The sequence below is a fragment of the Aulostomus chinensis genome, chromosome 16 (assembly GCF_037954235.1).
Source record: "Aulostomus chinensis isolate RoL2024-O1b breed Wild chromosome 16, RoL_Achi_v1.0, whole genome shotgun sequence".
NCBI lineage: Eukaryota > Metazoa > Chordata > Actinopteri > Syngnathiformes > Aulostomidae > Aulostomus > Aulostomus chinensis.
In genome coordinates this window covers 12,938,622-12,959,874 of record NC_141335.1, presented here as the reverse complement: position 1 = coordinate 12,959,874, position 21,253 = coordinate 12,938,622, and the positions used below count along the sequence as shown (strand labels likewise).

Here is a 21,253-nt window from a genome sequence, read left to right as displayed (position 1 = left end):
CTCTCGTGTGTGTACCAGGTCCCACTGGTCTCCATCTTCACTCTCTACCTCCTCATCCTGCTCTACCTGAAGAGGAACGGACGGCAGAGGAGAAACATGGGTCTAACTCGGCAGAATCCAGAAGGAAGACGGGACGTCCAGTGTCATCAAAATGGAACGCTGCTTCTGAATGAAAAGAGAGCGTTAAAACTCATGGGTGAGCCATTGATGATGAGGAAAACCTGTCAGCACCAGACACAACAGTGAACGATAGTTAGCAAGTATCAAAGGAGGTCGTTCCCCTTTACACCCACAAATCAGTTTTGTTTTTAATCATAACTTCCTCCGTTGTGTGGTTGTAATTGTTGCCATGATGACAAATATCCTCTATCAAAGTAATAATTCTACCCCAAACATATCCGAACCCAGATCATGATCATCGGCAGGTTGTTTTTATGCCCAGCTCCCCCAAACATCATTTTCCTTTCATTCCTTTTCTATTCAAGTTAAATATGTTTCAGTTTGGCAGTTGATAAAATATTAGCCAGTCTAATGTAACTCAAGGACCCTGAAGTACAAGTCTGTTAAGCGTATCCCTGAATAAAAAAAAATAAAAAAAAACTCAACTGAAATCATACATTGTTATTTTTGAATAAACCTTCTTCTGAGGATTTATTCTGTTTGAATTCTGGTATATGGATTCATGCTATTGCGGATTTGGTTCACTTTTTTTGGGGGGGGGGATTCACACTTATGCAGCGTCGCTAATGGAAATAGGTTATTATTCTCCATCCATGAAAGGAACGATTAATGTACTCTCCATAATCGTTGGTCATTTTAGCAGTTAAACCTTGTAACGCCTGGTGAATCATATTTGATACACGGGCTGCATGGCTCAGGGGTAGAGTGGCCTTCCAGCAAGGTCACTGGTTTGATCCTCGACCCCGGTGACCACGTAGAAGTGTCCTTGAGCAAGATACTGAACCAATAATTGCTACTGATGAGTAGGCTGGCACCTTGCATGGTAGCCTCCACCATCAGTGCGTGAGTGAATGAGATCACACTGTAAGGCGCTCTGAGTGCCGCTAAGGTAGAAAAGCGCTATATAAAATTGAGTCCATTTACCATACATGAGTTTCCTCAACCTTTATGTCAGCAGTGAGTTCATTTTTGTTTTGTGAAGTCATGAAGTTTTATATGCGTAATGAAGTGCACCAAAAAAACCTGAAAGTAAAAGAAAGGACATAGAACCAAATTCATATGGGCAAAGTGTTAACCAGTTTTTATTTGGGGATTTTATTTGTGAGTATATTCATTTAACACTCTAGTTTTCCCCCCCAAAAAATTGCATTTTCTGTCAATTATTTGATGGCTCAGGTTTCACAGGGTTATGTTGGTTTAGTATTAATTGGCAGAAAAGTTAATTTGTGATAAGGTGCTGGGGGCCTTTAGGGGTGATGGTATGACTATTACAGTAGGTGTGCTAAAACCATCTGGCTTCACATCGACTTTCCCTACATTTTTAATTACTTTCCAGGCAACACAAAACATTAGAGGCTGAAGCCTTCACAAAATGACCTGCCAACTCCGATGTTCCTCTTACAAATCTTATCTTAAATCGTCTTGAATTTCAGCCCTTTGGGTTTATTTCTGATATTTGGGCATATCTAGTCCTGTAAAGTCTTTGTTTAACCTTTCGTCAAAGGATATAAAACCAAATTTGGTGATAATATATAATTCATGCCTTGTAAGCAGGTGAACCAGACAGGGTTGTCTTTGACCCGGGAGGACAAAAAGTGCGTAGTTGACATGAAGACATTACAAAGACAGAGAATTGCATTTTGTTGGAAAACGTTAAGAATATCGATTTCTGGAGGTTATTTTGACTCTCTCTCTCTCTCTCTCTCTCTCTCTCAAAGGGCGTGTAAATATAATTTAGTGGTTTATTGGATTGTTAAAAAAAACAAAAACAACCTATTGCATCCACTTTAGTGTTTTTTCATTGTCATTATCAGGCACCTAAAGCAACTCCTTCATATGAGAGAGCTCTCTGACACACCCAAGTGGCTGGAGTTGGAGTCTCATGTAGCACTTGTGTTGTCTCTCCTAAGGATTATCACGGCACCTGGTAGAAGAGCGATTGGTTCCGCAAAGATCAATTAAAAATTTAAACAAATTAAGAATGTTCTCCAAGTAGAATTCTCTGAATGTTCTTCCATTTGAGTTTTTTTAATTCTTTATTCTGTTCTAATCATATCAATCTTTTAAACAATTGTAGACTTGTACATAAATAATTAGGTTACCCGTAACCTGTGGCAGGCAGATAATGTGCTAACTGATTAAAATGTATAAGCAAGTAACATGATATCTTATTTTTGCATAATTTGATGTTATCATATTTATTAGTTGATTAACTGATGAGGTACTGACTCTGTATCTCTTTAAATTTTTAGAAATCCCTGTCACATGTCCATGACACTCTTATAACTGTTTGGTTAAAATACGCCGCCTCCACCTGACCTTCTACTCCATAGCCTTTTGAATATCATTTTTATTGTTGTTTACAAGTCAGATATTTATTGAAAATTTTTGACTTTTTTGAAAACCCATTCTTTTTATGTTTTGTTAAAGCGACGTCTTGATTGATGGCACCTCCTCTCAAAGTTGTATTCATTTCCTCATGTAAATTCTGTATAATAATAAAAATCTTGAACGTTCCAGGTGCTGTTGTGGTGGCCTTCTTCGTTTGCAACTTCCCTGACATCGCCTCGTCACTGATGCAGGTGTATGTTGTTGTGTGGTCGGACACCGTCCTTTCAGTCTACACGATCCTGAAGTCCTATTTGTCGCTTCCCCTGTGGTACATCAACGGAGCTCTTGACCCTCTGCTGTTCTGCATCTCTTCCCACACCTTTCGCAGGGCGTGTTGGAGGACCCTGCGGAGGCTCAAGCTTCACTACTGCTGCAAGTATGGCAAAATGTCTTGGCTGGTGCAGAGGAGCTCTTGTGAGGATGCCAGCACTACCGCCAGGGAGCGGATTGATGGTAAACAATTTAAGGAGAGGATGATTAAAAAAATGAGAAACACAGAACAGCGGGATATAAATAATCGTGAAAGCTCTGTCCTACAAAATGAACAGCAGGTACTCTGAATACGAATCTGACATTAAAGGTACCTCTCCAGGTGAATCATCCTGGAATACAAAAAGCATACATTTTTGTTCCCTTAAAATCTTCTTTTCCCTCTGTAACCTGTCTGTGGTGTGAAATCTAGTTATTATATGCTGCTTTTTATGTAAATGCAGAAAACAGGTTTCCTGTCTATAGAATTTGGTGCCAGCGTTGTGTTAATGTTGTGTCTTTGCTTTCAAAAATGTTATCATATAAACATGATTATAGCACTAAAAGGGGTATAGTATTGCGTAAGACATGAAAGAGTTCAGTGTCGTAATATTTTCTTCATGGTAAATAGGATAATGTGTTTGTAAGGTTTTCCAGGGAATATTTGACCAATGTTTCAGTCTGTGTTACGTTGTTGTTTGATGCTGTTGATTCAGGTGTATTCGTCTGGTGTGTGGCTCATCAATATTGTACAGGAGATGGATGAGAACCAACAAAAATGGTTGGATTAAAACTAAATGAGGGTTGGACATTACAGGTAATTGTGCATAGAATATTCTATCCATGTTCTTATATGTTTAACCTAAAGGTACACAAGCCTCGTGGAAAATTCAATAGCCCATGTGCCATTTGTATGCAAATCTGAATTTATTTCTAAAATTAGAAATTTGTCTGATCGATCAACCTGCTCTGAATTTAGATTTGTCCCAGCATTGAATGGCTTCGTCCGTAGTCAAAGTTCCTTGAATGTCACCCGGGTTATTTCAGTTAAATCCTGTTCAGCTATTCTGCTCCACAGATAACAGTGAATTAACGGGTAGTTTCATTCCTTTCACAAAAAGCTTTTTTGTTGTTAATACAGCTTGTTGTTGTTGTTGTTGTTGTTTTGTTTTTTTAAAGACCAAGTATTGAACTTCTGTCAGGTTACAGTACATTTTAAACATGTAGCATGTCACTGCGTTTGACGCAATTAAAGCAGGTTAGATTCCTTAAAGGTATTTTTACTTCAAGATAGATTTCTGTTGTGAAGTTACTAGGAAGGTAATTCGCATCGATACTAGAGATGTGCAGTTGTATAACCTGACATGCGCTCAGAACAGATGGACTTCAATGCAAGTATGTCTTTGAAACTCCGATGCTGGTGATATCTTGGGGTCAGTTCCTTGGAAACCAGTTTTTACCCAGATAAGCAGCTTTACTGAATTTATTGTGAACATTTATCCGACTAGAAAAATAAGTCTGTGGCGTTATCTGCTGTCGGACCATGACATGGAGATTCAGCATATGTCTGTTAATAATATGGGAGAAATCCAGTAAGAAGAATTCAGGAGGAAGTATTTTTTGTCTGTTGAGCTACTTCCAAAAACTGCTTTTTTCTTAAAGTAGGTCACTTGACATGAAAGCAATTGACTAAAAAAACACTTTAAAACCCTAAAATATTCTATATAAAATGAGAGATTATATAGAACAATGAAAAAAATATTCCCATCTAGTACCAACAGCTGGTACTGACTACTGTATTTCCTAGGTCACATGTCATGGAAGATACTAAAAAATAGAGAAAAAAAATTACTCTATTTGTAATTAAAAAAAAACAATGAACTCTGCACTAAAACCTCCATATGAGATATAAGTGGCAATCAAATGCAACAAAAAGAGTTTTGTTCTATACATTTCAAATCTTTTACACATAGCTGGTGCTGATTTGGCTATTGAAAAAAAACTGAATAGTATATGTAAAACAATTACTTTTGTACTAAAATATTCAGATAAAATATGATTGAAGTGAAATTAAAAGAGGTGTGTCCAACACTTGTAGTCTGGTACTGATTTGGAGTCCTGAGTTCAATTGAAATGGAAACATTAAAAAAAAAAAAAAAAAAAAAGAAGAGACAAGTATGTAAAAACAACTGACAGTGATGGTGTGATTGTAGTCCACAGGGGGGTGGAGGGCTCCCTGGACCAAGAGGGCGAATGTACAGAATTAATCTAAGATAGTGCTGCTCTTTTAGTGCAGGGAGAGTCTGAGGGGGGTCTGCCAGGAATTCCAGGACAGGGTGGTGCTCCAGGACAGAGAGAACATTCATGTCCCAGCAGTATATCTAACTCATAGCCCTGCTTTGTCCAATAGAACTAAAGTAGGGGGACAAGTTCTTTGTTATATATGAGGATGTTAATGATATTTTTCTGCTTCTTGTCTTTTCTTTGGGAGAGACTGGGGACCACGTTCAAAGGGTCCTGAAGGACCATGAGGCATCAGCATTCAAGGGCAGAAAGTGTGCTTTGGATTAACATCTATCTGTAGTTCAAATTTCAAAGCACAATCACTACAATCATATGTGTGCTGCAGTCCCTCCCAGGGTGACTCAGGTCTACGGGGCATTCAGGGGTTTACGTGGACCTCCAGGGGTTCCAGGGCCCTCTAGACCAAAGGTACCGATGATACAAACAAGCATTTTTGTGTGAATTGAGAAATTAGCTAAAAATGAATGTTGATGACACGTTATCCCAGACTTTGTCCTCATTTGAGCTGCTCAACAGACAGTGAACAAACCGTCTACTGAATCAAGGTTCCGGGGTATTGGCAGCCTTCTTTATTTTAACAATGTGTTTGAATATTGGAAGACTATGACCATGTAATGAAGAGCCCTTCGTTACAGTAGTGATGTATAAAGGTTGCACTGGGGTTGTTAACAGTATTTCACAGTTAGCACAGCACTTTAATAATGGCACATGCACTTTGAGAGCGGATTTGCACACGGCTACCGATTCAGCTTGCGGCATCTCTATTTATTGATGATGCATATTTATTTAATCAACCGTGCATTGGTGGTGGTGGTCCTCAGGCGGATGCGGCTGTGCCGGCGTCCCTCCACCTATCGGAAGAGAGAGATATGACGATGAGGATTGGAGGCATCGAGCAGCGAAAGGGGGTTTCATGGTGCCAAAGCTCCGTGGGGTAGAGTGCAATAGGTTGCCAGTGTTTGATAGTGCCACTCACCTGTCTGTTGTGTCCTCCAGGTGTTCGTGTCCAAAAGATTCCGGGCAGGTACCATCACCAGATAAACGTTCTGGGAGAGACCACGGTCAGAATTGAGTGGGGGGTGTTGTTGCTACAATGAATTATGCAAATTTAGTATATTGAGGGTTTGGCCAATTTTTAATGAACTATAGTACTAAATGAAGTGTGAATTTTAGAATGTTAATTTCTGGGGGTGGTTGATGTGGTGTCAGGGGCTAAGAAAGTTTTCTGTGGATAGAGGGAGCTCCCTGCTCTTGGTAGGGGCTATGGGGGAATACTATAAGCGCGTATATAAAGCGGCAGTTTCCATCTGCCCGTGTTGATGGTTGGACCTCTGTCATGACCTTTTGTTATGTCTTACACCTGATTGCCAACTTAAAATAAAGAGTCTTCTCGTGAAGAATTGCTAGACTGGCCTCTTTCTGTTTTATTCCATGCCACCTCCACCGCGAAGAGGACCAACTGTTCACATCCACCTGTTCCAAACAAACATCTAGGAGAGGGAATTCAAAAGGGAAAACCCCCATTACCACCACCAAAATCTCACTCTGAACTCTGTTCAGAACTTGAGAGCCCTGTCTCCCTGTGCCTGTGTGGGTTCTCTGTGGGTACTCTGGCCCCTTCCCACAGTCCAAAGACGTGCAAGAGAGGACAAGGTTGATTGGATACTCCAAGGTGCCTGTCTATGAGGGATGTTCCGAAATAAAAAATGACGAAATAAAATTCGAAGACACACAAAATAAAAATCAACTTAAAACAACAAAAAAAAAGCTAAGCGGTGCCGCGCACCACTAACACTAATGATTTTTGACCCTCTTGCCTACTGTGTACACATGTTACAAGAAGAACACTGTAGCAATGCCAGAGAAGAAGATGAAGAAGCGAAACAATTATTTCAAAATGGACAAAGTCGAACAAGTAGCCTACGCTCCATCAAACAAATCGGTTGTGTGGACTTATTTTGGCTTCCCGTGTAAAAGACAAGGCAATGGTGAGATGATTATGGATAAAACAAAAACTGGGTGCAAACAATATCGGTACACAACACCGTACACTGCGGCGAGGACTACAAGCATGATAGAAGAATATGCACATGTTGAAGGCTAAATACTACAGTTCACTGAGGTCAGACATTCGAGATCTAAATTAGACTGCAGCCCTGAGGATTATTTAATATTTTTTTTCCTTTTCATTCAAGAAGGTAGTTGTTCTCATTGTTTACAACCAGGGATGGTAATTTATAAGGAATTATCGATGTCGATGCCATTATCGATTCCATATATATATATATATGTCTGTCTGCTTTCTCTGGATCGAGTCTGCTCCTCTCCTCGCTAATGGCATCACCAGCGGTCAAAAAGACACGTTCACTTGGTGTGGAGCTGGCTTGGACACAGAGATATGTTTCGGCAAGATCAGACAGAACGGGCAGAGTGTCTTTCTTTGCATACCACCACATGGCAGTGTTGGTTTGCATGTTGCCGCGAGGAGGACCTTTGTAGAGCTTGATTTCCTGGTTGACTTGCTCTGCGATGCTCCTCTGTGGCATGGGCTGCTCTTCAGCTTGTTCTTCCTCAGGAAACAGGTCGTCCAAGCAGGAAGTCCTCTTCCTCTGCACTCTGAAATTCAATGGTAGGCGTTAAACAGACTGTACCTGGTAGTGTTTGGAGAGATCGCCCCATATGGCCTGCTTGACAGCCATTACAAAGGCTGAGTCCCCCTGGCTGACAGTAAAGTGGGCTTCCAACTTCTGCAGAATAGGAATGATCTGGCCACAGGTGGGGTTTTTGTCACCGGAGACACAGAGGGTGGATGTGTAGAGCACCTCCATCACTGCTAGAAACTCCTCTGCCTTCTTGAAATCCGCACTGTCAAAGTTGTTGACCCTGCAAAGAAAATAATTATCATTATTTATTCCAGATGGATGCTATTATTATTATTACTATATTATCATTATTATTATTATACTGCAGACTACCCAAGGGGGGCCCGAGAGAGAAAAAGTTTTGGAACCTATGTTACGTATAGTATGAAAAGTTAAATACCGGTCTTTCTCCGCCTGCTTCCTGATCCGTTTGTCCATCAGAGCAGCCTGGATGGCAGGGAACTGTTCGAAAAATCGCTCAACCATGAGATAAAGCGAATTCCATCTTGTCCTTACGTCCAGGATCAGCCTATGGCAGGGAATACCTGGAAAATATAAGCACAGATATCAATCCAAGGGCCAGTACTGTTCAAATCAACGACGAATTCCAAAAATTTAGTCACCCATTTACACAATTTTCTAGCATACTAATGAGTAACGTGTTATAAAGCATGCTTTAAAAAATATTAAATTAACATTACACATATCATTAACATTAAACTTATGAAATGTGTCCTTACTGAGCAGCTGCTGCTTGTCCTTTAAGACAACTTTGGCCATGTGACACCTCTTCATCCACACCACGACCGCACAAATCCTCGCCGCCCAGTTGGAGACGTTTAGGAGGGTATAGATCTTCTGTGCTGCCACATTTAGGGTGTGGGCGGCTACAACTTTTTACTGTATTTGGAACTCCTCCAGGATCTCATCGATCTCCTCTGCTATAGTGTTTCCTGTCTGTGCCTCATATACAGCCCTGGTCTTGAGTACTCTTTCCATTAACTTGCCCTTACACAGGAAGTGCACAGTAACGGTCAGGTAGTGATCCTGTGTGACAGCGGTCAAGCCGTCAGCTGTGATGGCTACCTTGCTAGCCTGCTCTAGTTGAGAGATGAGACTGGCCTTTTCTACCTCATACCAGGCAGGGATCAGCGTGTCAGACAGTTTGTAACTGTCAAACGGATTGTACTTCGGGTTGAACACCTCAAGAGCCTCCCTGCAGCACATTGTAGTGGGAAAGAAGCAGAACTACTGTATGAAGATACACACTGACTGTGATGATACAAGGTCTATACACACCATTTAACTATACTACACACCATTTAACCAAAATAACCTTAAGTTCATATACCCTGACAATGCCCATTTTAGTGGTCCCTTGCACCAGGCATCAGGGTGGCATGTTTACTTTTGCTATGCTCTACTTTTTGCCCAGTACATGTCAGCAAAATACACTGTAACCTACTTGTACTCCTCGGAGTTAACCAAGTTGAAGGGGAGGAGACATTTCACCATCATCCTCGTCAGCTTGCAAGTTATATTGTTGCTCTCCTCCTCACTCAATCTGCTGCGCTCTGCATTTAACTTTGCAATTGAAAAGGGAGTAACGACAGAGGCAGAGCTATTCGTACCACTGCCCTGGTCAATGCTGCTGGCACGGCACGCCTGGCTCACCCCGTCATCATCATCTGAAACAGTATACCAACGTTCTTAATTCATAAAACACTAACGTTAGCCAACTTAGCTAGCCAAGGCATCACTAACATTAGCTAGTTGAACTAAAGTAACGTAACTTTAGCTAGCTAAGGTTACGTTAGTTTAGTTCAACTAACGTTAGTGATGCTTCATAACTAATGTTAGTTCAGAAAGCTAGCTAACATTCGTGATGCCTTAGCTAGCGAGTAACTTAACGTTTGTAGCTAGCTAGCTCAGCAGCCCTGCTGGCTGACATAGCTAGCTAGCTATGGTCACGTTAGCTAAGTAAGTGTACAGGTAACGTTAGCTATTAAACGTTATAGAAAATTAATCGCAAACTTTGGCTAGGTAGACTAACTAAACACAAACCTGAGATGTAGCCTGATCCTACAGTACTACTAGCGGCATCCCTGCTACAAGCGGACGCCGCAGAGAGTGTGTGTCTCTCATCTCGGTCCAGCTAGCACTAGCGCTCTGCTTCCATGGTTCGAACAAACTGCATGCACTTCTCACTTTGAGGTTGTGGATAGCTTCCGTATGTTTGAGCATGTTGGAAGTGTTGCCCCCCTTGCAACTTAGCTCCATGTCACAATAATTTACACACGGCTATATCGTTACTTTTCTTTGAAAAGTGGAGCCACGCTTTGGACCTCTTCTTCCTCTCCATTTTAGCCACGTGACCAGAGATTTGAATAAACGAACATGTGATCAAGAGATTTGAATAAAGAACCAAATCTTAATGTTATTGGCATCAATAAGGGGAACCGGTTCTCAAAAAGGGATTTGATGTCGATGGATTGATTCATTTCTTATCAATGGACCCAGTTCTTTCTGTTCCGATTACCAAGCCTATTTACAACAACAAAGCACTTTTAATTGAATTTTTTTTGAAATTTTGATTGTATTGGCATTATAGTCTAAATAAGGGACCAAATACAATTTTTTTTTTCAAAGCAAAGAACATTTTATTTGTACTGACACAGCAAAAACTTGTATGCCTGCATATTAAGGAAGAAAATAAAGAATTTGATTTTTGCATTTCTGATTTTCTTCAATCTTTATTTCATACTGTGAGTATTTTGTATCATAAGCCCTGTTTTGTATCGTTTCGTGAGTTGACTTTTTGGTTGCACCCCTACTGTCTATACATGTTGGCCCTGTGATGGACTAGCGACCCATTCAGGGTGAATCCTGCATCTCGTCCGAAGGCTGCTGTGATAGGCTCCAGCCCCCCCGCAACCCCTAACAGGATAAGCAGAAGAAAAATTGATGGATGAACGTCTATAAATCTTGTAAGTGATGACCAACTTTCAAATGGCCACATTCATTTCACAGCCTCCTCTCGACCCACGCTGGATGCTGGCCTCGAGCCACCTGTCAAGACGATATCATCTGCATCATGGTAATATGACAAGAAGTCTAATGCAGAGTGCAGAGTTTTGCTGTGGAGGCTGTGGCGGAGATGACACCTATTTTAAAACAGAAGATGACAGCTAGCAGACTTCTGATCTATTTAGGACAGGAGGGAACTGCAAATGTGTGTTTATGGATTCGTCACTCTTTTTCCCCTCAGGATAAAAGAAGCCACCACAGTGTGGACTTTTCTACTGTAAAATCTGCTGTTTTAACATGAAGTTCTCTCTCATTCATACTCATCTTATGCTTTTCCCCTGAAACACATGAAACGAGGATAAAAAAAAAAACAGTGGTAAAGAGTCTTAGAATGCCTTAAAAACAGATCCTAGCTGCTGCTGGAGGATGATACAGACCTGAAGTAGCTCAAGCTGCCATCCTTAGCATCGCTTGCTCTTGAACCCGTCTGTCCATCAGTCTCTTCTCTTTCTCTCCCTCTTTATCTCTGTTCGACTGTCATGATGTAGGGGTGAGGAATAGACCCAAATGCAGACGGCAGGCAAGGAGTGGTCACAAAAAGGGGTATTTAATGATCCAAAGAGACAAAGTGCAAAAAAGGGATTCAAAGTAGCAAATGAGGAGCAAATACAAAGTACAACAAAAAGGGGTCAACAGGCCTAAGTCCTGGACGTGGATCGAAGTAACAACTCAACTCAAAACTTAGAAGGGAGAGTGAGGAATACGAGGGGGAAACAGGAGACGAACATGGAGACAGGAGACTTGAGACAACGTCATGAATGGCAAACATCAGCACAATGATCCACGCAGCAGCACACTGACAATGAAGACAAACATCCAACAACGACTGACAATCAATGGACCGACGCGGGCAAAGGGAAACGAAGAGGTTAAAACACTGGGCAAATGAGACACAGGTGGTGCAATCACACAGGTGAGACACATGAGGTAAACACAGGGGGGAGCAATGGAAGACAGGACAAGACTACAAAGTAAAACAGGAAACACAAGACAGGGATCGACAGGAACGATGCCCCCCAGGACCCTTGGCACCAGAATAGCAGTGGCCCCAGCCAGGACCCTTGATGGCGAAGCATGTGTGGTGCCCGCCAGGAACCTCAGCGGCAAGGCAGAAGGGGCATCCGCCGGGACCCCCAACGCAACATGAGTGGCATCTGCCAGGATCCTCGATGGCAGGGCACACGAGTGGGGTCCGAAGGTGGCTGCAGCTTGACAGCAGAGGGGACTGGGCGTGACTGCAGTTGAGCAAGAGGGTAGCTAATCGGCTGTGTGCTCGTAGGCCGGGAGCTCCTGGCTGTCCCGGACGGGCCCCGAGCTGCCCTGAGGGCTCACTGCACCATATGAGGACACCCCAGGGCCACCCGGTTGCCTACACCAACATATGGTGACTCTCATTCCACCATTTTCTTGGCCATAAAGGCAAAATATTCAAAAAGAGCCATCATGCGTAGGAGAGGAGTCGTCTGCTTGGTCTCTGCTTTAGATGAAAACTTACAAGGGAGAGTGAGGAACACTAGGGAGACCAAAATGGAGACGGGAAACTTGAGATGGGACACTTGAGATGGGAAAATTGAGGCAGAGAGCGATGACGTCATAAATGGCAAGCAACAATCAGCACAGTGATCCTGGCAGCAGCACATTGACAATGAAGACAAACATCAGACAATGACTGACAAACGTCTGACAAAGACTGACAAACATCCGACAATGACTCACAAACTTCTGACAATGACTGACAAACATCCGACAATGACTCACAAACTTCTGACAATGACTGACAAACTTCCGACAATGACTCACAAAGTTTTGACAATGACTGACAAACAATGGACTGATGCGGGTAAAGGGAAACAGAGGTTAAAGACACTGGGCAAACGAGACACAGGTGGTGCAGTAACACAGGTGAGACACATGAGGTAATCACAGGAGGGAGCACTGGAAGACAGGATATGACTACAAAGTTAAACAGGAAACACAAGACAGGGCTTGTGACACTTTCCTTCTGTATATCTCTCTCCATTATCTGTCTCTGTCTCTGCCCCGCTCTCCTGCTCTCTTCCCCCCCAACCGGTCAAAGCAGAAGGCCGTCCCCATTGAGCCTGGATCTGTTCGACGTTCCTGCCTGTTAAAAGGAAGGTTTTCATCGCCGCTGTTGCCTGATGTGCTTGCTGATGGAGAATTGTTGGGTGTTAATTCATTTAGGGAGTGTGGTACTGGACCTGCTCTACTTGTAAAGTGTCATGAGAGAACTTTTGTTGTGATTTGGCGAGATAAAAATAAAATTGACTTGACATGGTTGCTTGGGCACTTGGAGGAAAAACATCATGGTGCCAGCTTGAAATTGAGCGCCACCTTGTGGCATGTTTAAAACAGGGCCCTAAGATATTCCTAAAGGAACCATATTATGAAAACCAACAGGGGACATGTCCGTCTGTGTTTTTGCAGTTATTCCTACCACACTGTTGCTGTTTATGTAATTCCTGTTAAAGGATGGTTTTGGTTTACTGAAGGCTGGCACTAATTTTTGAAGTGAAAAGGAAGGTTTTTATGATTTTTAAAAAATGCTGATAAAATAGTGGCAGAACACAGCTGATGCTAAGGCAACTCTTTCCAAATTAATTATGTTTTTTATACAATGTGTTTGTGCTTCAGGTGGCAGAGGGGTACAAAGCTAAATAATGTGGCAGTTCATCTCCAAGGAGAGGTGATCTACATCACCTTGTATGTGGGGAAAAAACTGAGATGGTTCTCTGATGTGATGACGGTAAATTGATTATTGTCCTCCCAAAATGGATTCAAACATTTTGGTGTTTCAAGACAAGTACCTCAGCCTCCAGAGAGGAGGCTGAGGTACTTGTCTGCCCCCCCCCCCCCCTTCAAATTTGTCAAAGGAGCTAAAAAAATATGAGAAGTCCTGGATTAAGGCAATCAGTTTAGTGGTTTAAATCTCTCTTCTTTATAATTCTGAGGGATTACAGTCAATGATTGGAGGTGACAAGCGTGTCGAAAAGGCCCAAGGTGAATTCACATTTTGGAAATCTTTCAGCAAATGTGTTGAGGATTGTAGCACATCAGGCCGCTTGGTGGTTTGTCTTGGAAATGAAAAAGTGGTGTTATTGCAAGATATTTAAAGTATAGCTGTAATGGAGTTAACTAAAGTTTAACAGTCAAATGTATATCTCAGTCCCCCCCCCCCCAAAAAAAAACTGCCTGTGCTTCTCTCAGTAATCATCTGAGATGAGGCAACAATATATTTTTCAATACTTCAAAATATGATTCAGCCTTATAAATGTTTTATTTGAAGTTGCCCTTTGTGCTTGCTGCAACATCATTGCATTCTTGGCTAGGGTTAAGAAGCAGGAAAATAATTGCACAAACATCAGACACTTTTGTGACTCTGTTTTCTCTTACATAAATATTTCCTTTCACTGAAGAAGAAGCACGCCAGGCAGTTAAAATCTGTCCATGGCGAAAAACTTGAGAAGTAGATCATACTTAAGGCTGTCAAGGAGGCAAAGAAAGAACAAAATGAAACGTTGCTGTTCTCTTGTTGAGAGAAGTGCACCTAGACCAGGTGTCAAGTAAAGTATTTTGCTTTCAGAGACAGAGTTATAAATGCAGATCTTGCTTTGTGCCCCTGTCTGTAAGGCTATCTTGAAGGCTAAAAATGTCTCATAATATTTATGCAGATCAAGCAAAAGCCACATTTGTTTGTCTCCCAGAGACAATGGTTGTTGGGGAGAAGTGAATACTGTAATATTTGTGGCGCAGTTGATTTAATATTGTCCATCCATTTTCTTCTGCTTATTCCTTTTAAGGGTCGTGGGGGGGCTGGAGCCTATCCCAGCGGCTTCGGGCGAGAGACGGGTTCACCCTGGACCGGTCGCCAGTCCATCACAGGGCCAACACATAGAGACAGACAACCATTCACACTCACAGTCACGGTCAATTTAGAGCCCACGCAGGCACAGGGAGAACATGCAGACTCCACACAGAAAGATCCCGTGCCCAAGCCGGGACTCGAACCCGGAACCCTCTTGCTGTGAGGCAACAGTGCTAACCACTACAACACCGTGCCGACTGATTTAATATTTTATTACTTTAAAAAATAAATATAAATTGTGTTTTGTGCTCCACCAGGAGAAGGACAGACATGGCAGCACATGATGCTGATGAGGGCTGAGGAGGCCTGTTGAAAGGCATAAGTGTGAACCTACTCCTTTTTCTTATGGGCTTGAATCCTTTTACGATTCCATGCAGTAATGTTTGAATCGGTGTTTTATGCTCTACTAGCAAAGGGAAAGACATTGACAGCACATGTTGCTGAAAAAGGCCACAGAACGGCAGAGGTTTGTACCTGTGCTCTTAATTTTTGTTGGGGTTCCTTTAGCAGTTGTATATAGAAATCTATCAGTCTCCAATGATGGAACAGAACATATATCAATACAGGTTCTGCATAACCTGTTATCAAATAATATATAATATTTTTTTGTTAGTTGATTTGGGTAGGTGGTTGTTTTACTTTGTATTATGTTCTTCCCCTGTTGGAAGGAATCTCCAAAAGATGATTTAATTTCACCTCTGTCCAATTTCATCAGCGATTTTTTTTTCTTTTTTTCCTGTTGATGGCCATACGTCGAGACATTTGCAGAGAGGGTGAGTGGCAGCAAGCAACATTTACAAGAACAAGTGGTTTAATTGTTTATTGAAGTAAGTTTCAGCCAGGCTGCTGGCCTCACACTAATGAGATATTTCCTTTCAGGGAAAGCAATCTGTGCTCAGCCAGTGTGGAGGAGCTGAAGCAACAACTTAAGCAATTACACAAGCTAAGAGAGCAAACTTTAATTTAGCAGAATCAAGACCTCACTGTGATGGGGTCTTAATCCAGGCTAGTATCAAACCATTGATATTGGCAGGATCAGGTCATCTGTGAATTTAACGTGGTAGTATGTTAGTGGCATGGTTAGAGTGGCTGTCTCCCAACCAAAAGTATGCGGGCTCACTCTTGTTTCCCCTGGAACTATCAAAGTGTCTGTAACCAGAATACTGAAACCCTAACTAATCCCAATGAGTTGGCACCTTGCATGGGAGCTTCCTCCATCAGAGGCAACACTGGTATGAAAACAGTCCATTTACCACTGGAGTTCACCTCCATGTTCTTTATTTCTGTGCAGGAACTGGGTCACATCAAAAATAGGATCTTTGACTCTTCATACACTGAACACTACGTGATGGTCAGACAGGACCGGTACAAGAGAAAGTACTGGATCCTGGCGCAGTTTGGAGGTGTCTGTCGACATACAACCCAAAATTGACATTTAATTTGTATTCAGCTATTCCTTCTTCACCATTCTTTTTTTTTTCTTCTGCTAAGCTAACCATGTATGTGTATTGTAACTCAGTATGCAGTATGTGGAACGGCCAGTGCAGACTCAGGACACTTCTCTTCAGCACTTCCCTGAGAGTAAGCCTGGTACACTGACAGTACCACATTCGTGCACCAAGAGTGTGTGTTTGCAGAGCTGTATCACAGTGACACCTGGATGACCATGGCATCTGAGAGTATGAGTTGAGGAAATGAAAAAAAGCAGTTATATTGTGTGACTTGGATTTATTCCAGTCACTGAGATGGTGAGTCTAAAGTTTTGTGGCAATATTAGCATATTGTCACCTTTTACTGGATATAATGGGATTGCTTTCTAAACTTCTAAGCTCTCTCCACTCTCCTCCTCCATGTGATCACCCCTCCTCCCATCACAGAGGTGTAAGCGTGAGGCTTGTTGTTTGTTTGGCGTCACTGCATTTACTGTCTGAAACCTACTGGTTACTCTTTTCTGTGGTAAAGAGGGTGTAGTAATCTGTCTTGGTTTTCCCCAAGGCTTGGTGGCCTTTTTGGTTAATTCTGTTGTCTGATATTCTTGTCTTTGTTCCCCCCTGGTGTGGTATGGTAAAACCATATTAAGGGACACTGGGTGGGTTGCAGTCATTCATATTATCCAGTGCTTTGCTAACTGCACAGTGTTGCCGTGAGGCAAGGAACGAAAATAAACACTTTTACTGTATAAATAAAAACAAAACAATTACTCAAACAATCAAATATACTTCTTTACATATTCATGCACATGCAAGTATTTTTTATATACAGTTATTTCAATGTAAATTTGTAAAATAGTGATATTTATCTTACCTACTAGTGGCAACACTATGCAGTAGAGGGTTAACCATGATGTGTACATCCACCCGTTTTCCTGAAGCTATCCTGCTTAAGAAGATTACAGCACCAATGGTGAGTACGGCACTAGTAAAGTTTTTCACCACATTTGGTTTGCTGTGTGTTGTGCAGACAGATCAAGGCATGAATTTCCTCTCAAAAACCTTCAAACAGAAAATGCAGGCTTTAGGTGTGTCACACTCAGTGAGCAGTGCCTACCACCCCGAGTCACCCTGAGAGCAATACTGAAAGATATTGTTCTGAGACAGGTAGAGACTTAGATGAAGGTTTGCTCTTCATGTTATTTGCAATACATGATGATCCTTTGGTTTCAGCCCATCTGAGTAGGTGTTTGGCCACGATGTGCAGGGACCCCTGAAGGTGCTGCGGGAGCAGTTTACAGCTAGTTCTTCTAAGACAGGTATATACCTAGGGGTGTGCGAGCTGCCCCTAGAGGGTGTTTTTTTAAAGTGGGATTTTCCCACACAATAACATCATGTAAATAAACATTTACTTTGTAAAGTTTAACATCAAAAGTTGACATATTAATTGACAAATAAATGCAGGCTATTCAAGACGCACCTCATCTTAAGATGAAGTGTAGAAGAAGTTATCTTCTACACAATGTATGTGGCATTGTTGCGTTTTTTTCCCCAAAGGTGTGGGGAGTTGGGGGTGCATCAACCCGGTCGGAATATAGAAAAGGTGTGTGCGGCCAAAAAAGTTTGGGAACCTCTGCTCTAAGAATAACATCCTCAATTTTGTAACATTGTTTAAGACTTGCTTATATACTGCTACTTCCATTGCAAAGGAGTCGCTCTTTGCCTCTCAGGAGCAGATAAAAGGGCGGTTTGACCGTAAGGCAGTGACATGTCAGTTCCAGCTGGGTGACCAGGTGCTTGTGTTGCCACCTCTATCAAGCAGAGCTCTCATTGCCAAGTTTTTAGGTCCATATGTGGTAAACAGAAGTGTCTGATACTGACTATGTAATCGTCACCCCTGAATGCAGATGGAAAACCCGTCTGTGTCATGTGAATATCCTCAAACCCTATTTCTCCCGGGAGTCTTCCCTTCTCCCTCCTTGGTGTGTGCTAGTGTTGATGATGGCTTTAAGGTGCCATGTGTGGGTCAACTGAGTTGCAAGTTGGCAAACTCTGAGTTCCTGCGTGAGGCTGAGTTCTGTCTTTCGTAACTCTGAGATGAACAGTGGCTGTAAAATGACGTACCCTCCTGTACTAATGCTTTAGCATGACATTGACATAGGAGCTCCCATCAGGCAGTATACCCACCACTGCTCCCTACAAAAGCGTGAGGTAATCAAAGTTGAGGTAGAATATCTAAGGATAACTGCCTGTTATCAATGTTTTTGCAGAAACTTTTCCATCGGGGTTTCCCCTCTCACCTCTCTATGCAGTCCTAAGTTTCCTTTTGTGTGGACAATAGTGTCAACATGGTTTTGAGGCTGCTAAATCCTTGTCTTGTAGTGTCTCAGTTTTGGCTGCCCGGACTTCTCTCTTCCTTTTAAACTGGAAGTGGATGCTAGCACAACTGTCGCTGCCACTATGCTTCTCCAGGATGGTGTCGGTGGAGTGCAGTGAGTTTCTTTTCTGCGAAGTTCAAGCAGCGCTAACTGAACTATTCAACAATCAAGAAAGAGACCCTGGCTATGCTGCAAGCTCTCTAGCACTTTGAAGTGTACATCGGGTCAAGTGTCAGCCCGGTGGTGGTGTACACTGATCACAACCCTCTGGTTTTTCTGACAAGGATGTGCAACCATAATCAGAAGTTGTTACGCTGTTTCGTGCTGATGCAGGCATACAAACAACAAATACAGCACAAAAAAAGGAGCTGAAAATGTGGTGGCTGACACTCTGTCCCATGGGACAGAGTGTCAGCAATGATTACATTGTTATTACGCATAAGTACAACTAAAATCTTTATTAAAAGGGAAAAAAACCTAATATGCAGACACTCTCACCCATACTCTAAAACACATTCCAGATTAAACCAAAGAATAAATCTAAATGATATGAAGTGTTAAATTTTGGTTAAGGGTTTATTTAAAGCTTTAAGCTTTATTTACAGCACCAATTCCATATGCTGAGGCATCACAAGCCACCCTCACGGGCTCCTGCGGGTGGAAGTGTGTTAGCACCATATCAGAGGTTATCATTCTTTTTCTCTTGAAATGCTTTGTCACACTGTTTTGTCCACAGCCATTTTCTCCCTGTCGGTAGAAGCTCTGAGCACTGTTGCCAGGTCAGGCAAAAACCTGCTGTAGTAATTCACAAAACCTTTGAAAGTGCTCAGCTCTGACACATCCTGTGACTCTGGGGCATTAACAACAGCCTGGATCTTCTTATCACATTTATGCAGACCGTCTGCATTTATTTAACCTTTATTTTATTTAACCTTTATTTTACCAGGTAGTCACTTGAGATCAGGTGATCTCTTTTTCGAGTGAGACCTGGCCATCGAGCGAGAGCTGGCCATCGAGCGGGACCTGGCCATCAAGCAAGACCTGGCCAATGGCCTGCATCAATGATGTGCCCACAGTATGCGATCCTCGACCTGAAAAACTCACACTTGTCGTGTCATGCCCACAGCCCATAATCCTCCAGTCTCTAAGACTTGCTGCAGCTTCTCTAGGTGCTCTGTGTCATTGGATCCTGTTATTATGATGTCGTCCAAATAGCACTGAACGCCTGGACAGCCCTGTAGCACCTGATCCATAGCCCTCTGCCATATTGCTGGTGCTTATGCAACTTCATAGACCAGCCTGTAGCAATCATAGCCCTTTGTGTGTGTTTATTTTTAAAAACACCGTGGATTCTTCTTCCATCTCCATCTGGATTTACACTTCAGCCAGATCCACTTTATTGAACTTTTGTCCCCCTCGAGATTTGAAAATATAACTTCTATTCTTGGTAGCTGTTACTGCTCTGCTTGTTGCACTGGCTTTATGGAGACCTTGAAATCACCATGCAAGCAGATGTGTCCTGTCTTCCTTGACACAGGAACAACTGGTGTGGCCCACAAGCTCCAGTTGTCCTTAGATAGGATTCTCTCAGCCTCCATCCTATCAAGTTCATCTTCCACTTTTTGTTGAATTATATAAGGGACTGGACGTGCTTTGTGAAACTTAGGTGTGGCATCACTGCCAAGCACTATCCTTCCCTCGATGTGACGGAGTGTTGCTATTCCTTTTTGGAACACAGGTGCAGCCTCTTGCAGAATTCCATCCCGTTTCCACTGCATGGGTGGATGGATGTTGGATGTAGTCCATAGACTCTTTATGGCTTTCCAGTCAAGGCGGATTTTCTTTAGCCAGGCACATCCGCAGAGTGCTGGTCCACCTGTCTTCACAACATACAGGTTCAACTTGCGCTGTTTGTTGAGCTTGCCTTGCGCAACAATACCGGAAAAAGACACATGACTGATGATATACTCAGCAAAATAATATGCTCTGTTCAGTCCACTACAATCATGGTGTTTGAACTCAGAAGCATTTTTTGTGTATGTGTTTTATTCCAGTGTTTTTAAGGAAAACCCTTTAAAGACAATGGTTTGTCATTTGGGGACCAGGTCAAGGAGGAATGAAGAAGACAAGTTATTGTCTTCATAGGTTTTTATTTAAAAGATCCATCCATCCCATCCATTGTCTTCCGCTTATTCCTGTGAAGGGTCGCGGGGGGGCTGGAGCCTATCCCAGCGGTTACAGGCAAGAGGCGGGCTTCACCCTGGACAGATTGCCAGTCCATCGCAGGGCCAACACATAGAGACAAACAACCATTCACACTCACAGTCACACCTACAGTCAGTTTAGAGTGTCAATCAGCCTAGTCCCCAATTGCATGTCTTTGGACTGTGAGAAGAAGCCGGAGAACCAGGAGAGAACCCACGCAGGCACAGGGAGAACATGAAGACTCCACACAGAAAGATCCCGTGCCAGGACTCGAACCCAGAACCTTCTTGCTGTGAGGCAACAGTGCTGACCACTGCACCACCGTGCCGCCTGATTTAAAAAATATGTTTTTAAAAATTCCATTGTGGCAGGCTTTAGTCTGCTCCTCTTCTGGCTCCCCAGCTCCGGAAAATATCCTTTCACAGGGAACGGATGATGCCGGACTGCACAGATACTCGCATTCAAGTTTCTGTGGTAAGAATTTACAAGACATTTAATACAAGA

General features: G+C 42.5%; 1 protein-coding gene and 1 long non-coding RNA gene across 8 annotated transcripts; one reads left to right on the top strand and one right to left on the bottom strand.

Moving 5' to 3' along the window:
- The first annotated feature begins 4 nt into the window (after positions 1-4).
- Positions 5-3,441, top strand: LOC147247546 (uncharacterized). The gene is made up of 3 exons (XR_015109605.1): positions 5-196; positions 2,701-2,762; positions 2,900-3,441. It is a non-coding gene; the product is annotated as an uncharacterized LOC147247546 (long non-coding RNA).
- Positions 3,442-5,712: 2,271 nt separating this feature from the next.
- LOC147247545 (uncharacterized) lies at positions 5,713-12,840 on the bottom strand. 7 transcript variants are annotated; one of them, XR_015109587.1, is made up of 7 exons: positions 11,231-12,840; positions 8,507-10,703; positions 8,167-8,311; positions 7,947-8,007; positions 7,573-7,740; positions 6,101-6,170; positions 5,713-5,975 (listed from the first exon to the last, which is right to left on the bottom strand). XR_015109587.1 is itself a non-coding variant. In XM_086181147.1 (4 exons), the coding sequence occupies exons 2-4, from the start codon at positions 8,559-8,561 to the stop codon at positions 7,761-7,763; spliced, it is 447 nt and encodes a 148-aa protein (XP_086037273.1). In that variant the 5' UTR covers positions 8,562-10,703; positions 11,231-12,840; the 3' UTR covers positions 5,713-7,760. The 7 variants fall into 7 exon arrangements, 1 of the variants encoding a protein (XP_086037273.1); XR_015109584.1 differs by having other exon boundaries at positions 7,573-8,007; XR_015109586.1 differs by having other exon boundaries at positions 6,101-7,740.
- Between the last annotated feature and the right edge of the window lie 8,413 nt (positions 12,841-21,253).

What these genes read in the sequence shown, in the direction of transcription:
- LOC147247545 (XM_086181147.1), bottom strand. Translation starts at nt 8,561, where the DNA reads ATGAAGAGGTGTCACATGGCCAAAGTTGTCTTAAAGGACAAGCAGCAG. An exon ending in GGACAAGCAGCAGCTGCTCA is followed by an intron (nt 8,312 to 8,506) that starts GTAAGGACACAT and finishes TATATTTTCCAG; the next exon opens with GTATTCCCTGCCATAGGCTG. An exon ending in AAGCAGGCGGAGAAAGACCG is followed by an intron (nt 8,008 to 8,166) that starts GTATTTAACTTT and finishes TTTTCTTTGCAG; the next exon opens with GGTCAACAACTTTGACAGTG.